This window comes from Balearica regulorum, chromosome 12 (assembly GCF_011004875.1).
Source record: "Balearica regulorum gibbericeps isolate bBalReg1 chromosome 12, bBalReg1.pri, whole genome shotgun sequence".
NCBI lineage: Eukaryota > Metazoa > Chordata > Aves > Gruiformes > Gruidae > Balearica > Balearica regulorum.
In genome coordinates, this window is record NC_046195.1 from 8,731,825 (window position 1) to 8,751,734 (window position 19,910).

The window sequence follows — 19,910 nt, forward strand, 5'->3', positions numbered from 1 at the left end:
TAAGCCCCTGGTGTTGTGAGCAATCCAGTTACCAGATTCTGCTATTTCTTAACAAACTTCTGTACGTCTTGTCAAAATGAGAGTGTTGTCTACTAATTCATCAGTGGTTGATACAGGGTGATGTGGGGGAACAGACCCCTGGGACAGAACAAATGATAGTTCAGTGGGCAATTTACAACCGAGAAACAGAACTAAAAGACCTGCAGAGCAGAAGGGGTAGATCACAGTAACAAGATAGAGAATCGACACTTAAAATGAATCTATGAATCTCTCATTGCAATTTTTTTTTGCTGTGAGGAAAGAAAAAGAATGGCAGTGGAGGAGCAAAATACAAACAGCTAACAGACTTTGTTTTTTGATTGGACTGGCAGGTCTAACAGCTGCCAGAGCTGACAGTATCAATGTGCCTAGTTGCCTACATCTGTGCATCCATGTTAGCAACTGTCTCTGTGTAATCACTCTCTGCTAAATTTCTCTTTTAAAGTATATCTTAGAGTAATCTTCTCTTTATGTTTATCTTGCTTTAGAAAGAACATAAACACCCGCAATGACTTCTTAATAGGTAAATGAGTAGTTGAAAATACATGTTTCAAATAACTGGACTATACCTCCCTCTTCCCAGTCACTCCGTGTAAAATAAATTTCTCTGTCTAGTTCCTATTCTTTTCCTCCATTTTCTGCCAAATATCAACAATATTTCTTTCTCTCTTTCTTTTTTCCCTCTACTTTGGTAGGATGGCATAGTTTAGTATTTTTTTAATTATTAAACTGTAATAACCAAATGATTTAATGGCATAATCACTAAACAGCAATTATTTAATTATTAATGTTGTTTACTTTTTTCCTTCCCTTCTCTGAAGTTCCAAAGCACTTTGGAAGCATCTCAAGGCTAAAGATAACAGTAAAAATGCACAGAATATTTTCCAAGCTAAACACAGTAGTCAAATCTTTAGAGCTTAAGTTCACAAGAAGGACATTTCACTTATTCTTCTCAAAAAAACTTGTATTTGAGAGAGAATTCACACTAAACAAATTGAGTATATGTGAAGGAAGCTATGGCAGATATTCCTAACAATAAATTGTGAAAAGTATGGGTTGGAAAAGTTGAGAGATAGATTATATTTGGTTAAGTACTTTCCCATTATTTATGTTCAAAATTCACCACAAATATTTTCATATTTTACTAAAGGAAGAACTACACTTTTCTATTATTATTTAATTAGGGTAGAATGGGCAGCAAAATTGTGAGAAAAAAAGAAAATCTAAACTTGGAAGCATTCTTAGACAGCTGTTGGCTAGGCTGCGAGAGCACTATAGTCAAAAAGGCATGGGAAAAAATGAATTTCTTAGTCACCTTTTGATTCAGAGATTTTCATATGCAAATTCTGAAGGGAGTGAAAACGTAGTTCTTTGTGGTACTGTGCTCCAGGACTGTTCTCTAGCAACCATGGCTTCACTGCCTAGTTAAGGCCTTGTCCCACAGTTCTGCAATGTCCCACTCACCCGAAGCAATGGGAATGTTTTATTCAGTAAAGGTTTGTAACAGTTGATCATGTATTTGATTCTATTATTTAACCCACTAGGTAAATGGCTATGAAAAACCACACTGAACACAGGTGCACAATGAACCTCCAGTCTGAACAGTGTACAGTTTAGTATCTAATACTCCACCGATTCCAGCAACATACCATTACATTCTAAGTCGCTTGTATTTAACGATAACTTTGGGTAGAGCTTTCCCTAGCTTTTTGTTTGGCCCTACGGCTCTGTGGAGTTACCGGTGCTTGTGATCGACTGTACCGCACGGGAAAGGCCTGACCGCCTGTCACGGCCTACCAAGGGCCGCGCCTGCCGCCCCTGACAACTGCGCTCCCTACTTACGGGGCACCGCTGAGGTGAATGCTGTCCGCGGATCCTCTCCCAGCCCGCGGGGCCCGCCGAGCATCTGGCCGTGTCGCGGCCGGCCGTGTCAGCCCTCGCCAAGGCGGTGCCGTGCCGGACGGCTAGGGACCGCGGACGACGGCAGTAGCTGGAGAGGCCGGAGGCCCGCGACAGGCCGCGGCCGGCCGTGGGGTGTGAGGCCCGGCACATGGCGCGTGGCACCGCCCCCGCGCGCCCCGGCCCGGCCCCGCCCCGCGGCTGACGGAAAGCAGGCGCCGCTGTGGGGCTGACCCGCGCTCTACCCGTCAGGCAGCGCGCTGGGCGCCGCGCGGCCACCCCCGCCTCCCTCCCTTCCTCCTTCCCTCCCTCCCTCCCTCCTCCGGCGGCAGCTGAGGTGGGGCGCCGCGGTTCGGCGATGTGAGGCTCCTCCGCCAGCGCGGCTGCCTCCCATCCCCCCGCCAGCCCAGCAGGAAGGGAGCGGGGCGGCCTGCCGCGGCCTCTCCGGACGCGTAGCACGGTAAGCCAGCCCTGCTCCTTTCCCTGGGCCCTCCCTGCCGGGGCGGCCTGCCGCTTCCCCGGGTGCAGTGAGCCGCCGCTCGGCGGCGGGCGGGCCGCGGGGGGATTGTCGCCTGCGAGACCGACGCCATCTTAGGTCGCAGCGCGGCCTTGCACCCCCCTCGCGTCTGTGGAGCGGAGACCCCCTGAGCTGCGAGGGCTTCCTCGGGGCCGCCCGCGGTGTCCTGCTGAGAACCGGAGGGGGGGGGTCTGCCCGCAGGGGCGTCCCGGCCAGGGTTCGCTCTGTCCTGCCTCCGCCGTCCAGGGGCTGGCCGCGGCCAGGGCCCCTGGCAGTTGGCAGCGGATGCCGGGCTTGCCGCCGGGCCTCCTCCCCTCCCTCCGCTTCTGTGGTATGCGGGCCTCGTCCAAACCCGAACCTGCGGCATCAGTCGAGTCCTTGCGGTCACCCGGCGCAGGGGAGGCGGGACGCAGGCGGCCGGGCTGCGCCAGAGACGACGGCGCCAGGGGCGCTGCGGGCGGAGCGGCAGCTGCTCGGCTGCCCTCGGGGACTTGGCTTCCTCCCGCCCTCGCACCCATCGCACCTCGAGGGTGTGAACTTCTAACTGGTTTGTAAGGACAATATTGCCCTTTCCTAGGCGGAGCTTATACTGTCTCATGGTAGAGAGGGTAGTGTTGGCTGGTTTAGTTTAGTTTCGAGGGATGTTGGTTTATACTTTGGCTTTTTAAAACTTTCAGGTTCAGTTTCAGCTTGGTCATCATTTCTTTGCTGCTGAAGCAATTGCAGCACTCAATAAAAATACGGTTGCTCACAGTCCTGATGAAGCTGTGGATGGCACACTCTTCTGCAACTAACATGATACAAAGTTATGTGTCTGTATGGGAAGTCATCTGAAAAATACAATGTGGGTGCTCACGGTAGGGTCTGTGTTGTAAATAATATAACTTCCCTGTTAGTTTGAAGTGCAGCTATTAAACTGGAGGGAAAAATAATGTTTAAATAATTCACTGATAATACTGTTATGGAAAGATGACAAAGAAGGCTAGTCTGAGAACTTTCTGGTTAATGTAGATGTTCGCACTCTTCAAGCTCACTACCACCTTCACACTAGTGATTTTGTTTCAGTTATTTTAAGCCAATATTGAGTATTGGAAAGCACACTTGACCTTAAGAGTGGAACAGGTGAATTGCATCTAAAGTAATAAAATGGCTCTTCAGTAACTCTAAATCTAAAGGTGTACTTCTGTAGATTGCATTCTGCTGTTTTCACTACAGCTGTTACTAATGTTTGTATAATTTTTCTTGTTTCTATGTGACTGCTTTTAAATCCTAACAGTAGAAAAACAGGTTATAAATACAACTCACTTTTAATAAAGTTAGGTATCTTTAAACATAATTGCCATGATAAATAGAATGTCCAAACCAGTGGTTTTAAAACACTTATTTCATCAGAAGCTTATTGCTCTTTTGTGCAATAATTTAATTTTTTTTCCTAAAAAAACTAAAATCGGGTTTTTAGTTCATTGCTTGTCTAGTAACTATAATAGTGTTCCATGGACTTGTGTCTTTGCAGGTTGCTGACTATCTGTGACGCTTTTTAGCCTAGAACAATGACTTAAACGCTTTCGTTGATACATATAGCATTTCATTGGAGTTCTAGACCTCTCAGATGCATGGACTACATTTAAGGAGATGTGTGTATGAATGTGTAGATATTTTTATACATTTAAAAAAAATGAGGAAAATAAACACTGTTGTCAATAGGTTTACCTTATACTCATGTCTGTATCTCCACTGGGAAATATTTTCATGTACTTTAATGAAAGTAGAGGCATGATTCTGTCTGGTCCTCTGTGGTAAGCTATTACAGACTAATTATTTCTACAGCCCATCACCAAATTGAGCAACTCATTACCTCTATCCTGAAATTGTCTTCTCTTATTAGATATTAGACAGTTTCTTACTGTGTCTGTGCCGAAGACTTCCATTTCGAACACTGTTGATGGATAATGAGGAGTATTCTTAGTTTTGCATAAATATACTTTCAAAAAAGAAGGTCGATCTAATATTTAATATATATGTTGCTCATGAAATATTTTTGGAAGGGAGAAAATCATGGGAAACTACAGAAAAATGTGTATCAACACTGTTCATTTTACAAGATAAATCATTCAGTTTAAGAAATACCAGTTTATTATTCTGTCCTTATGAATGTAATCTTGATTCTGTGACCTTGAGTATAAGGTTTGATAGTCTTTAATGACATAATCACATACTTTAGTGCTGGTCTGATGCCCTGGCTATTAGCTTTAGGGAGTTATGCAGTGATAGTTCTCTGACAGTTTAACGGTGGGAAGTCAAGCTTCCTTAACTAGCTTTCCTTGTCAGGTAAGTGTTGTATCAGCTCAAGAATGAGAAGTGTGGTAGTGGGTTTTGTTGGGAATGGCCTGGTAATAAGACTAGCAATAGTCTGAGGCCTTCATGAAAGGAACTCTTGCTTAGATATTCTTCACTTTTTGTCAAAGCAGTCCAATTGAATTTCATGTGCTTAACTGCTCATTAATTTCAAGGAATTACTGTGTTGGCTGGAGTTACTATTGGGTTCCTCAATACAAAACTGTATTGTTTTCCCTTTGATTTACCAAAAAATGCAGACATTGAATTTTGTGAAGCTCTGTGCCTTAGACAAAGCAAATACTGTTGTATTGGGATCCTGATCCTGGTTATTGCTGAGATAGCGTTGTGGTTTTATCAAATTACTGGTCTTGTTACACACTTTATCAATAATCTGATTTGTAAAGAAATATAAAAGTTTCTCTTTTCCAGAAATACTTTAAAGATTATGTTAGAGGATGTGAAAAGAGAGAGGAAAACTTCATTTGCCATCACCATTTATTTAAAAAACAAATAAAACCAATTGTGATTAGACATGCTGATGTTAATTTGGTTGATTCCAAAAGCTACATATTGTCATCACTATTTTCCAACATGACTTTTTTTCCTTACTACAAGGGCAAGTCTTGAAGCACGAGGGACTCAGTCTAATGAGATCTATGCAAAATTTTTATGAAGTCATAATTGATAATGAAAACACTATGCAATGCATTGTGGATATGGTTTTGGGTTTTGTTGTTGTGTGTGTTTTTGTTTGAGCTTTTTTTTGTGGGTGGTTTGTTTGGTGTTTTGTTGTGTGGGTTTGGGGGAATTTTGTTTTGGTTCTGTTGGGTTTTAATGAAAATGTGACTATATTGGAAGCCCTGGCAAAGTCTTAGAAAATTTGTGAGGTTGTGGTTTTGATTGGAGTTTTGGTTGGTTTGCATTGAGTTTTTTCAGATTCAAAGAGAATAAAGCTCTAACTAATGTTTCAGTAACTCGTTTGTGCCGGGTATATTACATGCTTCATGGTAGAGTCTTCACATTTCTTGTGAATCACTTATCTTTTAAAAAAGCACTCCCATTCCAGGTATCTTTCACTGTGGTGTCAGAGGCTTCCTCTGATAGTTACTGGTGGATTATACAAAAATAGTGTAAATTTGGTGGAGGATATCTTTGGACTTTTTTCATCTTTAATAGCAAAGGTGAGAATTCAAATTATCAGAGAAGTGATGTGGTGTCGATCTTTGAAGATCTTTTATATTGGATCTGGTTCAACCTATGCAGTACATGGCAGGGGGGAAAGGAAGAGTGTTGTACGGGAATTATCAAGTGGAGTAATCTCTTCTGGATAGTGAAACATTTTTTTCATGAAAATACTGAATGTTTTGGTATGTGTGTTTTGGTTTTTTTACTGTCTAGTCTCAAGATGGCAGAATTATTTATGGAATGTGAAGAAGAGGAGCTAGAACCATGGCAAAAGAGAGTGAAAGAAGTGGAAGAGGATGATGATGATGATGATGAGCCAATCTTTGTTGGGGAAATCTCAAGCTCGAAGCCAGCTAGCACATGTAAGATAACATTTTCCATAGTTTACAGCAGATACTTCAAGGTGTAAACTTCAAACTTACTTTGAAAATACAGAATTTTTAACAGTAAGACTTAAGAAATTCTGCATCTTAAAGCTGTTCTGTAGTTTGCTGTCATACTGAAAATTTGAATTCTCAAGAAATTCTGTCCTAAACCCCAGGTTATGCACATCTCTGTCTACCTCTAACCTTACATCTCTGAAGTCAAAACAAGGATGTTGGAAGGTCTTAGCATTAACAATATGATTAAAAATCCAATATATACAATGCTGAAACCATGCATGCAATTGCTCTTAATATAGCTGATATTTAGATACTTAGAAGTGTCTCCCTAGTAATGTGCATGAATTTCAGTCTTCATGTTACAGTCCCTCTTTTTTTCTCCACCCCACATCTCATGTGCTGGTGGACAGTCTGAATGAATGGATATTCTGACAAAACCAAGGTTATTGTCCTAAGTGTCTGTAATAAAAGCACAATCAAGAAAAGTGATTAATGTGAAAATAGTGGAAGCGTTTCTCCTAAGTAACAGATTTTTATTAATAAATTCATTTATCCCCTGTAAAATAGTTTTGGGGTTTTTTTTCATCAAGTTCTGTAGTTTTCTCCTAATGCAGGCAGTGCAGGGAGTGAGGTTAGGTGGTTATGATGACAGCAGATGTGTCAGGATTCCATGTTTATCCTATGCTTGAGCTTTGGCAGGTAAGTAAAGGAGAACGTTATTTTTGTTACTTAAATTAATTCTAGTAATTAAACTTTTTGATTTTGGTATGCAGCCATCTTGTAGTCAATTGTTAAGAAGTTTGACTTAAAGTTTCTCTAAGCTATTGAATACACAAGACTGCCTGGTGCTGTTTACTGCTTTGTGTCTGCCACAGCTATGCTACACTTGTATCTCAGATTTCCATAGTCATTTTCTGAAGGTATATCATTTGCAGTGAAGAATCTCCAGATAAAATGTTAAACTAGGTTCTCTGTCATTCTCTGCTGCATGGACTTTGGAGTTATTATTAGCTGTGCAGTCATTTTAGTTCACAATACTTTCATCTTGTATTTGAACTCTACTTAACTTTGTTACTCACTGGGATAGTAATTCTAATGCTTCTTATACTAACTTAAAGTGGAAAATTATGTTTTAAATATTAAGTACTGAAGATGATGTCAAAATTATCACCTGAAGATAGTTCTTAAGGGTTAATATTTTTGAATATTTTAAAAATATTCTAGATCCTCTTGAAAATTTGAAGAATATTTTACAATTACTCTAAGAAGTTTTTTGCAGTTACGAACTTCTAGAAGGACTGAAAATTACCCTTACTGCTTTCTGGAAGGTCCAGAGACCTCTGGATTGCTGTTGGTCATTGGCAGTAAGTCATGGCATAGAACAGCTATTAAGGCACTAGGCATACGTTGGAACAACAAACATGCCAAATTTCATTGCAGTTGTTGTAGTCTCCAGATTTTTTTTTTGTAGTCATAAAGGATAGAAATAGTTCAGATGAAAAATATAATTTTGATATGATTTAGCAACTTCAAGAACTTCGGTAAAAGATAGAGGCTTACAATGTATGCATCTTATTCTAGTGCTGTCCATACTCAGTCCTGACACAAGTAAAATCACCTATGGTATAACTTTTTTTACTTTATCTCTTTTCCTTCCCTTTCCCCAACTTTTGTCTTTGTAATCTTCTACTTCACTATCAAAAACAGCTATGGAAGAATGACCTCAGTTCTTCTCTGGCTTGTAAGTAGTACTACCTGGCAGTAGTCAGGCTTCAGTTTGTTATTGGTGATAGGCAAGACACAGTGAACTCAACTTAGCTTATCACTGTTGTTTTTACCTGAGAAAATTCCTGTCTGACCAGATGAGAAGTTAGATAACAAATGAAGATTCGCATGCAGTTCTTAATTTTTCTGAAAGGTATATTTTCTGCAATGCATAGCAGGTTTTTTTAACCTTTTCCTGACAGCGCCGTTATCAGTTTTTTATACAGGCTGGTGTGGAAAACTTGAAGGAAATAGTTAAACACCCAACTTTGACTTGCTGGCACAGTGTCTTGTACAATAAAGTGCCTCTTCTGATGTACCGGAGGATTAGTTTGACACTTAGTTCCCTTTACCATTTCCTGCAACTAATTTTTCCTACAGTTACTGCTTATTTTTCTTGCTTCTTTTTTCATAACGATACAAACCTGTATTTTGTTGCTACTTTAAAAGGTTGTTCTTCACATTAACTTTCTTATACTTTGGTGTTGTTTTACATAAACAAGACCATAATGCTTTGATGGGGAAAGGGCACGTCAAGTCTGTGATGAATCGGTTGAGTCATATAAATCTAGTTTATAATTTCAATCACTGGCTTCCTGAAATGTTCTTTTTAAAAACAGTAAAATCTACCTTTGTGTTTTAGGGTGTGAATTGTGTGCGCATCAGACTGTCTGAAACTGAATATGCTTTGTGAGACATAAATTAGGATAGCTTTTTTTAGTAAGTAGATGAAGGCTTCAGTTTCATTTCACTCTGGAATTCAAATGTGAGGTATAGATTTATTAACAAACACAAAATGTATGTGTTCAGCTAAATCCTGAATTAAATTAATCCTTGCTCATAGTTAGCATTGTGTTGAAGTAAAAATAGTATTACTATCACAGGATGAGGTTTCATCATATCTTAAAAAATGCAAACATGTTTGGATGTGGTTGCAGCTGCTTTTTTTAGTATGATCTAAATACAGGTGACTGGTTGAAAACTGTGATCTTCTGAGCTCTACTACTATTAAATTTATTTATCAACCTGAGTAATGTATACTAATGAACCATTGTTAGTGGAAACTACACAATGTGTAGATACTCTGAGATCTGTTGTTTGATATCCTGATGTAATTTGGCCCTGGTTTGAGAAGGTACTCTAAATCTTATTGGTTAGATATGGGAGGATCAATCTAATTTCATCTGCATGTGTTCACATGTCAGAGCAAGAAACTTGGCAGGAATGCTAATGAAATTGGGAATCTGGCAGTAGAAAAATATTTTGATTTGAATATATATTTGTAACATCCTTGAATGATGAGAAACCCCAGACTAAGACACAAAAAGTTGGGGAGTATTGGTGGTATTAGTTAGGGAGTAAGTATCAAATGTAAGAAATTCCATTTGTTTCTCATGAGCTAGAACTCTGGTCCTAGACTACCATGTATAATACGTAAGAAAATCACTCCTCTTGTAATGAAATTCCAACACAACTCCTTTGATTTCTGGTCTGTTCATTTTTCTTTCACATTGGAAAATGAAGATCATGAAGTCTAAAAGCAAGTTTGTAAGTGCTGTATTTTCCTGTAATACAGAAGCGAATTGTGTAGTTACTGGTTTAGAGAAAATGCTTCTTTTAGTGTAGAGCAGTTCTGGTATTTGGGGAACTTGTTATGTAGATGAGAAACAGAAGTGAATAAATGCTTTATAATCAGCAAAACTAAATACTTATGAAATGTTCTTTTTTGTTTGCACTCTTTTTGTGTGTTAATCTATCTCCCAAGAAAATAAAAACTAAGATTCCTAGGTGAACTACCTTAACCTAAGAGAAGGAGAGTAGAAGAATATATTTTAATTTGTACAAATGACACTTTGTTTTGCCAGGTATTTATTTTAGAAATAGGATTTTACTTATAATTTAGAATATTAATTGGCTTAATTAGTGGATATGAATGCTACTTTTAATTTGAAAAGCATTTAAGCTATTAATTTAACTGCAATTAAGATAAATGTAACTTTTGACAGATATATTGAACAGAGTCAACCTCAGCTCATCACGAAGGGGGATACAGAATGGTGCACCCAGTAGAGGTACTTTATTGTCCTAATATGGTAATTAAAAACAAAAAATCCACAACACTTATGAAACGTCTGACTGCAAAATTATATAAAGATAACTTTGGAATCCTTTGCAACAGGTACAGTTACTACATTCAAGCCTGACAGCCATTATGTGACACCTGCCTCCAGCCCCAGTGCCATGCCTGTTTCATCAGTCTTTCAGTCTGTATCCAGACCTACAAATAGCTCTGTAGCAGTTCAGCCATTGTCTATACCAGTGAATGTTTCAGGAACTTCACAAACACTGCAGAGACCAGTTGCTGGATGTTTATCAACACAGCAGATGCCTGGGTCAAGTTCTGGAGTATCGCAGCCTGTTAACAGACCTGTAACCATTCCAGTGACAACACAGCCAGTATCAAGAAATACCACGGTTCCTGTAGTGGCTCAACCTGTCTCCAGGCCGGTGACTACTGTGACAGCACAGCCTGTAATACTCAATCAGGTAAATTTTTATTCCCTTAAACTGTGAACTACTTAGGTGCGATTACTTTTGAATAAATCGATGAGGAACATACTGACTCAATTGAGTAATTTGAAGACCTGGACTGGATTATAGACTAGCGTTATAAAAACATAAAAATTCTGGGATCATAACCTTGCACTGGTGAATTAAAATACATATTTGAAAATACTGATCTGCAAGACTCAAAGATGATAGCTTTAGTAACAGTGGAATTACATTAAATTAAAATCTTAGGCATAAGAGAGACCAGTACTGTTAAGGTTATTTTGGTTTTGTGTGGAGAAGTGATGGAAATTCTCATTCTCTAAATTTTGCAATTTCTCTGCTCAGAGACGGATCCTCTGTATTGATAAATTAATTTCACTTTTAAATAGCTTGCATTTGGTGTTTCATTTTGTGGTTTTCCCACCTGATTTTTATAGTGCCTTTCTTGGGATTTTTGCTGCTTAAGAGAATGCTGTAGTGATAGCTCCTTAGGTGTTTTTGCTTTTTGGTTCATGTCGCAGTTGTAGTGAAACAGTAGTATGGTCAGTAGAGAAAACAATTCGGCAACATACTTGTTTTGTTTGCAAAGCCTGAGGGAATTATGCACATAGATCATGTATCATGTGTCATAGATCTTCCCAGATTGCCACAGAACCTCAGAATGATAACTTTAGGGAGTCAAGTTAGATGCTGGATTTGTTGCCTTAGCCATGGGACATTTGTGACAGAGAAGAATGAAGATTAAAATTTCATATTGGTATGAGGAAAAATATGATGTGATACCTTTATTGGAAATAATTTAAGCTGATACTGTTTAGACAGTGTGCCTGTAATATTAGCTGCTACTCTCAGGTTATAATGAAGCCTGTCAGTAGGCACCAGTTTCACTATCAATGCAAATATACACACCTGTGGTTGTTCCAGCTGCCAGTCTTTTGGTATAAATAAAAATCATGCAGCCTAGTGTATTCTGCATTTGCTGAACAGGGGAATCAGTCTGAATGAACATAGTTAATAAGGCCATTAAAACATGAGAATTAGGTGGCATTCTTAAAGACTTGTGGCTAAATCATTGCCAATGGAGGGTTGTATTTTAAGAAAAACAATGCAATGTAATCATTGCCTGTCAGCTGAGTAGCTGAATATCTGGCAGATTAATTAGTGAAGAACTCTTCCAATTTTGAGTCTTCAGCAGTTGATTGAGAGTTTGCAGAGAGAAATTGTATATCTGTCTAGTGAAGTGGGTTAGCTAAATCAGTCTGTCACTGTCGAAGAAGGCCTAAAAAAGATATAATCAAAAGCCTGGATATCAATAGGATATCTAGGTTACCTCTGGAGTCCTCTTAAATCTCTTCATAAAGCAGGACGGACTAATACAGAAAGGATTGCTATTTGACATGATGTATACACGTATTTCAAGTCTGTGATTTTTATCTTTATAAATGTTTACTTACGACATAGTGTGCTTTATTAAATCCATCAAAGGAGTGCTAGAATGTCTTGCAGAATCTTTACTGCAAAAGCAAGCCCCTCTCCTTTACTTCCTTCACACATACGTGCTCATGGGTTTGTTCTAATAATAAAACTGGTAGTGGCCTCTACATTGTTTTTATAAGAGAGCCTTAAATAGACCTAGGAAAGCTGAACTTCTCCAAATGGTACATGTAAACCGAACATAACTCATCAAGATATTGATTTCTCATTCATTGAGTTTACTTTGAGCAGCAACATCACAGATGAGACTTTAGTTAAATTTTATAGTCTGTCTTTGCCGAAATCTGCAGGTTGTTTTTGTTTCCTGGCAGAGTAGATTAACACCTATTTGAAAAAGTTGCAGTCTGAAATACGACTTTTAAGGTATGCAGCGTGGAAAAGGATCTCTAACCATGTATTGGTCAGTTCTGTCTATTCCGAGTTAGACTGATATGCTTTAGAAAGTAATGTATCCTTTTCTGGGATACCCATTGCATACATATTCTGTGGTCTCTTAAAATTTCCGCTGTTGAAATTATCATATGCTAAATGGTTTCTTTACAGTGGTGACATTTTGATCATGGCTTTTATGCTTAGTTTTTTCAAGTTATCCTAAATGTAACATCCTATTCTTTGGAAGTTAAGAAATTCTTGAGTACCTTTAGGAAAACTTTTCTGGGATTTTTTTTTTTCCTTGCTTAAGATATGCTGAAGGTGACACTTACATCTCTTCAGCATAACTTTTCTAGATTCAGGATAGTATTTCCAGTTTCAGCCTTATGTAGAATAATGTTTTCTTGGTTTTATATTGTTCCTGCCACTTGATTATGTTATACTTTTTATGGGAAAAGAGGCTTGTTCAGTGTGTGCTTTTTTTTTAGGGAGGTTCAGCTTCTTAGGCAAAGTTCTGTGATTTTTAATATCACTCCTGCCACATTATATCTTTTGCTGTTCTTAGTGTCGTATGTATACTACCTGTATTTTGGTTCGTGTCCTTGGTTTGAATTGTCTTCATTCAAGAGCTCCTTAGGTTTTTAAATTTTTTTTCTCCCTTTATCTAGTCTTTATTTTACTTGGGGGCACTGTTTTATATTGATAATTTGCTGTCTTGGGCTGAGACATTTTTGTTCATACATTTTCTGTTTCTTCCCAACTTGATTCTTCCTAAGTGGCAAGGGCTTCAAATAAGTTTTTCTGGAAAGTGTTTGATGTTTGGGTCTTCAGCTTCCAGATGTTGAAACTTGCCTTTGAAATTAAAATACCATGATGTGAAGATGACTGTGAGGTATGACTAGACACTGTGGCACAGGACCCCTTTTTACTTGAACATCCTTCAGAGTGCCTTTACCTTCTTAATATCGTGCAGTATTTTTTAATCTCAGGATGTGAAGTATTTTCTGTGAGAACTGATTGCTTTTGATCACCAGCTGGGTTGAAACACCTTCCTCAATTCCACAATATGTAGGTCTATAATTTACTTGTTGTCAATGTTTGGTGTTCCAGTTTTATCATTGAAATGCCCCTTTCCAGTCACAGGCTTGATTCACTAACTTCCTGTAAAAGTCTAGTTTTCATGTTCTTGTCACTGCACTGCATTAATGAAGTTCCAGAAATTGAGTTGCATTTGGCTTCAGTCATACTGTTTACAGCAATTCTAATTGTCAGAGCTACTGATGTTGTATGTGATAGCATAGGACTATCCTCTTTTTTAAGAAAAAAATTGTTCTTGGCGGTGAGGATTTTCTGTAATTCATTACTCAAAATGCTCTGCAATAAGCCCCAGCCAATTCTGTCAATATGTATCCCCTACTTAAGAGGCATTTTCATCAGTCTGAGTGTGATTCAGGTTCCAGTTGTCCCTAGTTAATTTTGGGAGAGGAAAGGTCCAATATATAACGCATTGTAATTTCTCTGTGTGGATTTGCTTACCAATTATCATGTAGGTTTCCAATTAGGAAATCTAGGATGCACAGTATGAGCCCAGCGTTTTCAGTGTTCTCTTGGAAAACTAAGAGTTGTGGTGGATTATTTTTCTTCTTCACTTGAGCACTGGGAACTTAATTTATAAAGGTGTTGGGTTTTGTCTTTCTGTGTGTGAGAGTACCTGTACATGTTAGATTTTTTTTTTTATTGATATGGTAAAGCTGTTTTCGTTTTTTTCTTTAAAACCTTTTTGCTTTCTAAAGCATAGGAAGGTATTGGGTTTTTCTGTATGTAAAATGACAGCCAAATTGCATGAAAAGAATTGTAAACAGAAAAGGACATTTTGAAAATTATGAGACACTGAATTTCCAGTCTGCTTTTAGTTTTTGGCTTGCCAGATATGTTTAGTATATACTAGGGAGATATACACAGTTAAAATGTTAGTAGCACTTAAATCACGGAATAGTAGGAGAAGCAGATTTTTTGTGTAGCTATTGTATTGGTCATATTTCAAATGTAAGTGGTGTGCATAGTCCTCACCACTAAGAGCCTGCTACAGGCTGACCGCCTGAGCATTAGTTGTGCTCGAAGTGGGGTTTGCAGGCTAAGCTGCTTTGCTAGCAACTTCACTGGCTAGCCTGAAACCATTGTGGTCACGGTAACACCTGCTCTGTTGTGACTGCAGCTTATGTAGCCATCACTCATTACAAATAGAACTGAGAAATTTCATAGCTATTTCCACAACTACTCTGAACATTTATGTTTAATTAGGTTAGATTGTATTAAGTCACTTGTCAAGAGGCACCCTAAAATAGATTATCATACCTGTATGTGTACTTGTGCACTTCTCTAGGCTTCTTGCCATCAAGTTTAGTCAACCTGGTGGTATTTAAAAATGCGGTAACTTCCACAGGGATGTTTTCAAATAAGTAGCATAGTTGTGAATGGGATGCATTTTGTGAGGTTGATCTTTTCAGCAAAAAATATTTTGGCCTTTGTCTTATGCGTAGACAAAGTTTGTGTATGTGTATTGGGTGATCTTTTTTTTAAAGGAAAATTTAGCTACATTTGTCAAGTTTTTTTGTTTCACAGTACATCTTGATGAAGTGTAACCAACTAAATTATTTCAGAGTAGAAAGATCAAGTGTCAATATTTTGCCATTCATACCTTAATGTTGAAACTAAACCTAACTCTATTATAAGTTTTTTTTCTTAATTCCTTATTGTTGAAAACGTTCAATGTTCCGGATAGTTTGTGTTAGGATGAATGGCCTATTAAGATGTGAGCAGTATTGATGAATCTTGGAAAGCATGTTTCTCCTACCTCACCCCCCCCCAACCTTGAATATCTGTAAAGACAACTAAATTTCATGTTTCTTTTCCCTCCAAGCGTTACCTATTGAGTGATTACTGAAGGTGTTTAGTTTTCAGGTGTACAGTTTTCAGTGTCGGAGCCAAGAAACATGGACTACTTAATTTTTTAGGTTTTGTGTAGTACTAAAGGGTAAACATTTTAAACTGAAGGGTAAAAGGATACCTGTACTTGGAGATGCTCAAAACTTAATGTAACAAGGTGCTGAGAAACACGAACCAACTTTTAGGTTAGCTGTGCTTTGAAAAGAGGGTTTGATTTATATTATTTCCAGAAGTCCTTAAGAAATTACCTAAAAGAAAAAAACACCTTAGTGATACCATGAATGAGTGCCATTCCCAGCCAACGTGCTGTAAATACACTTTTACTTTCATTGAAGTTTGACCATTTAGTAAAATTTGATTAATTTAATATCATCTTGCTTTGAGAAGCTTCTGCTTGCTGCAAGTTTGTGCTACTTTTGAGTTCTGTTTTCTGATCTTTTAAAATGCAGCTAGCTGTTAAGTGAGAGTAACAGGCAAATTAATGCCTGAGTTTGGGTTGAAGGAAGAAAGTAGAGTTATTCGAAAAACAATTCAAGTATAATTTGAAACATCATCAGCCTTTTGAACAAAAGCAGTTAGAATTAGCAAGTTAAACAGGTTTAGTAATATTTCATAAAATGGACTTTCCCAGGTCTTACGGTTGTTTTTGCTATTCTGATATACAGCTGTGAATAAATTAACAACCACTGATAAGAGTTGCAAACTTATTAAAGTGTCAAACTATTTTGGGGAGATTGTAATTAACTTGATTTACTGCTGACTAAAAAGTACTTATAAAAGTACTTATGAGTACTTTTAAGCAATCATATGTTTTTAAAATAAACCCTTTGAAGCCTGCAAGTAAAAAAAAATGTTAAACCTCAAATTTCTTTTCCCTCTTGAAAATATCTTATTAGGATTATATTATGGATTCTCCACCAGCTGCACCAGATAATACATCTGGTATACTGTTTGGTGTGAGACAGAACTCGGGAGTTCCACAGTACCAGACTGGGCCAGCAGTGAATGTAACAGGTGGGTATAACTGTAGTAGTTGATAAGAGAAAGAAACAGCCTAATGTCATTTAACTGTAGTGCAGATCTTTGGGTTATAACTTTAAATAGGATTTCTAGAAATTAGCATAGCTACTCTTTTCTTCCCCCTGTACGTAAAACTGTATAATGTTTAATGAAGTAAACTTTAGAGCCTTGTGTTGTCAGACTTTGGTTTGTAGGACATTAGACTGACTGTATATCAACTGATGTCATCTTATAATGCTCATTTAGATGGAAAAAGTATTGCCAGATCCACTGTAATTTTTTTGACTGCTAAAGGCTCATTGTCAGTATGTCCAACACTCTTTGATTAGCATGAATAGGAATGACTGTTAGGAAGAGAGGGACTGTGAACAGTACCAGAAGAACTTCTGAGTCTGTTGAGTGGATTCCTTGTGATGATGATCTTGGTTTTCTGTCTGCTGTATGTAGGAATTGGAATAAATGGGATCAAGAGGATCCTGTCTGAATAGGAGGGGAAGGGAAAGAATATGTAGTTTGACAACTGATTTTTTTTTTAACTAGCTAAATTGTGTTTCAGCAGAAACTATTTAATCTACTTTAAAACAACAAAAAAGCATCTTTTTATGTCACAGCAGATGAAGTAGATTTGAAGCATGCAGTGTATTCAAAATTAAACAGGCTGTAACTTGGGACTTGAAGGGTTGCACTTTTGTAATAACTGACCAGAATCCTGTCATTCAATCTATAAGTTACAGATGACAATCACTTCTGATTCTTCTATGAGGTAACATGTTATGTACAATGAATGGACAAACCAGTCATACTAACAAGTTATGTAGAACAGAACGATTGCTAGTTTATTCTGCTTAATGTGATGATTTTGCATCTCTAGTTTAGCCATTCACTCAAGATACTTATCAATGACAGGTTGATAGTGTATTTCCTTGTATGTGTTGAACTATTCTGTGATCTCATTCTTGTCTTACTGGGTTAAATAGCTTTTTGTAAAGTAAGGAAAAAGTTTTATTTTGTGCAAATGGTTCAGTATTCTAGCCCTTGTTCTCCAAAGAACGGGTATTAAAATTTAATTCTTTGTGGGTTTTGTTTTTTTTATTTAGGAGACCTGCTTGCATATTTAAAATTACTTGTATTAGTCTCTTATCAAGAAAAATGAAATACTTAAAAACATCAAAGATTGTAATTCAAAGTGTCTTAAATATACCATACTGAGTTTGTATTTATTTTTGTAAGATGGCAATAGGATTTAGAAATTAAAAGTTTCATAATTGTGGGTTGAAACATGTATATCTTTATAGTACGTTTCACTTCACAACAAGGAAGTGTCTGCATATTTTGTGGTTTGGCTTGCATGGTGAGTTCACGTAATACGCTTATATTCATGTTGTTCATGTGTGCCGATGCCTACTTGCCTGTGTTGGTGCTATGCTTCTCATTCATGTGCAGCACTGTGGGCACAAGACATTCTGGAATATGGTATTTAAAAGCAGAATTCTTTTGGGAACTGGTCTGTGATACTCTGCAGGACAACTTAACTTCTGTACATGGATCATTACAGACACTTTTTTTAGCTCAATATAGCATAAATATTTATTTCTGAGGTCTTAAGCAGGGAACTGACAGGGTGCTAATGGACACTAACCAACTGTTTTGTTAGGTTGCTAAATAGGTGGTAGTGTTAAGTTAAACAGCATTGATAACTCTTGTGTGCAGGTAGGATGGGCACTGGAGATGTATGTAAACCTGTAGCTTGCTTTCTGAGACTGTTTTGGGATCATCGTCCCACAAACTTTACTCACCAGAAAATGCCATAACCAATAGAAGAACTGTTCTGTGGTGTTTAGGAGTTGACTGGACTGTATGTGTTCATAGCACTAGATTAATGGGAGATGTTGGCGAGTGACGAGGCACTAGAAGCCTGAAGCAGTTTGGCTTTTGTGTCCCTGTTCTGTTAATTTGATCTGACTGTTACCACAGTACATTTGATGCTTTTATTCTAGGTTACCATTTCTACTGTCTTTTGCTATCATTCATAAAATCGGGCCCAGCCAGCACAGATGCGTATAGCTGTGTTAAGGATTTTATAGTGTTGTAATGTGTATTTAGAGAGTGTCGGCAAGGTGATACTGCATCCAGTATACTTTGCTCTTTCTTGCAATCGTTTTAGATACTGTACGTAACAATACTGCATGTATGACTGTAGGCGACTGTTTTGTAATAGCTACAAAATATTTATGAAATATTCACTAGTAGTGTGAATTGAAGGTAGTAGACTCCTGAGTGGCCTGAAAACTAAACTAAGAATTGTTTGGCTGCTGCTTTGCTATCTTGAGTACCTGGAGTCTCTGAGAGTTTCAGCTGTATGGTCTGCTGGGTAGAAGATTGAACAAACTAGTCTGGAACACGGGTGATCCAAGGAATTCTTGTGTCCGCACACCAGTTGAGAGGTACTTTGATGAAACAAGGAATCAATCTGATTTATACCAGCTAGATATTAAATAATACTTGGAATTCATTTATTTTTCAAAATAGGCTTTACATTTTTTAAAAATTAACAAACTACAGAATTCAAATGCTAACCTATGTATATTCTTCTAGAATTATTATAACTTTTCAGAAAGAGGGAATTTGTTAGATCAGAGTCATATAAACCAAGTTAAGAATGCTCATCTTTAAATATATAAAATAGTCTTCAAATTTTTTGTCATAGATGTGTCCAGTTTTTTTTCAATTTATTAGCAATTTTGTTAACGTCTAAATCAGGTTTTCTACAGTAAAATAGAACAGTGAAGATTCTTGTACATCAGTCAGATCTTCTGTATTTTCCCTGGCCCTCATTGCACAACTACACATAATTAAATATATAGCAGCAGTTCCTGCTGTAGGGTGATGCCCTGATGCTTGAATAGTCTTAGTGATACAGAAGAATGCTAAAGCTATACCAGCTCTATGGAAGCCTTTGCTGATCAAGACACATATGTGAATGTAACCAGCTCATATACCTAACAGTGCAAGTATAAGTAAATTTAGAAACCATAGGAAGTAGTAGTATCTAATGAATAACCTGGGGTTTTTTGTGAATGTGTTAATTACCTTATGCAAACAATACATAGAGTGAGACATTTGAGTTTAATATATTCGTTTATTTCAGAAAGAAGGAAAAGTGTGCTGTGAAGGAAAACATTGGGATGATTAAATACATACATAACAAGTGAATTATGTTTTCCTATGTATGAGGCATAGCATGGTAAATTCTCCGAAATGCTCAAATATCAGCATTCCCTGCTGGGATTCTTTGCATCTGTGGATTGAATGGGGAGACTGTTTGCTAGGTGTAGATAGCTACCACTGAGTAAACACAACTTGGGGATGGGAGGGTGTTGCTTTGTTTCTTCCCAGAAGTT

At 37.9% G+C, this 19,910-nt stretch overlaps 1 protein-coding gene and 1 long non-coding RNA gene across 14 annotated transcripts in view; one reads left to right on the forward strand and one right to left on the reverse strand.

Annotated features, from left to right (window-relative positions):
- The window catches only part of LOC142603566 (uncharacterized), a 37,632-nt gene extending 35,425 nt beyond the window's left edge, over positions 1 to 2,207 (reverse strand). Inside the window, exon 1 of the long non-coding RNA XR_012837509.1 lies at positions 1,882 to 2,207. This is a non-coding gene — a long non-coding RNA (uncharacterized LOC142603566). The remainder of the gene's footprint in view (positions 1 to 1,881) is intronic.
- ZNF280D (zinc finger protein 280D) overlaps positions 2,169 to 19,910 on the forward strand; it is a 50,847-nt gene continuing 33,105 nt past the window's right edge. For 9 of the 13 annotated variants that reach the window (XR_012837507.1, XR_012837508.1, XM_075764961.1 and 6 more), the window contains exons 1-5: positions 2,169 to 2,398; positions 6,191 to 6,339; positions 10,131 to 10,196; positions 10,304 to 10,671; positions 16,386 to 16,503. Coding sequence is in view for 11 of the 13 variants with exons in the window: in XM_075764961.1 (XP_075621076.1) it covers positions 6,198 to 6,339; positions 10,131 to 10,196; positions 10,304 to 10,671; positions 16,386 to 16,503 (694 nt within the window). In the remaining 2 variants the exon portion in view is untranslated. Of the gene's footprint in view, positions 2,399 to 6,190; positions 6,340 to 10,130; positions 10,218 to 10,303; positions 10,672 to 16,385; positions 16,504 to 19,910 lie in introns of those variants that run through there. The other 4 variants (XM_075764963.1, XM_075764966.1, XM_075764969.1 and 1 more) reach the window with 3 other exon arrangements.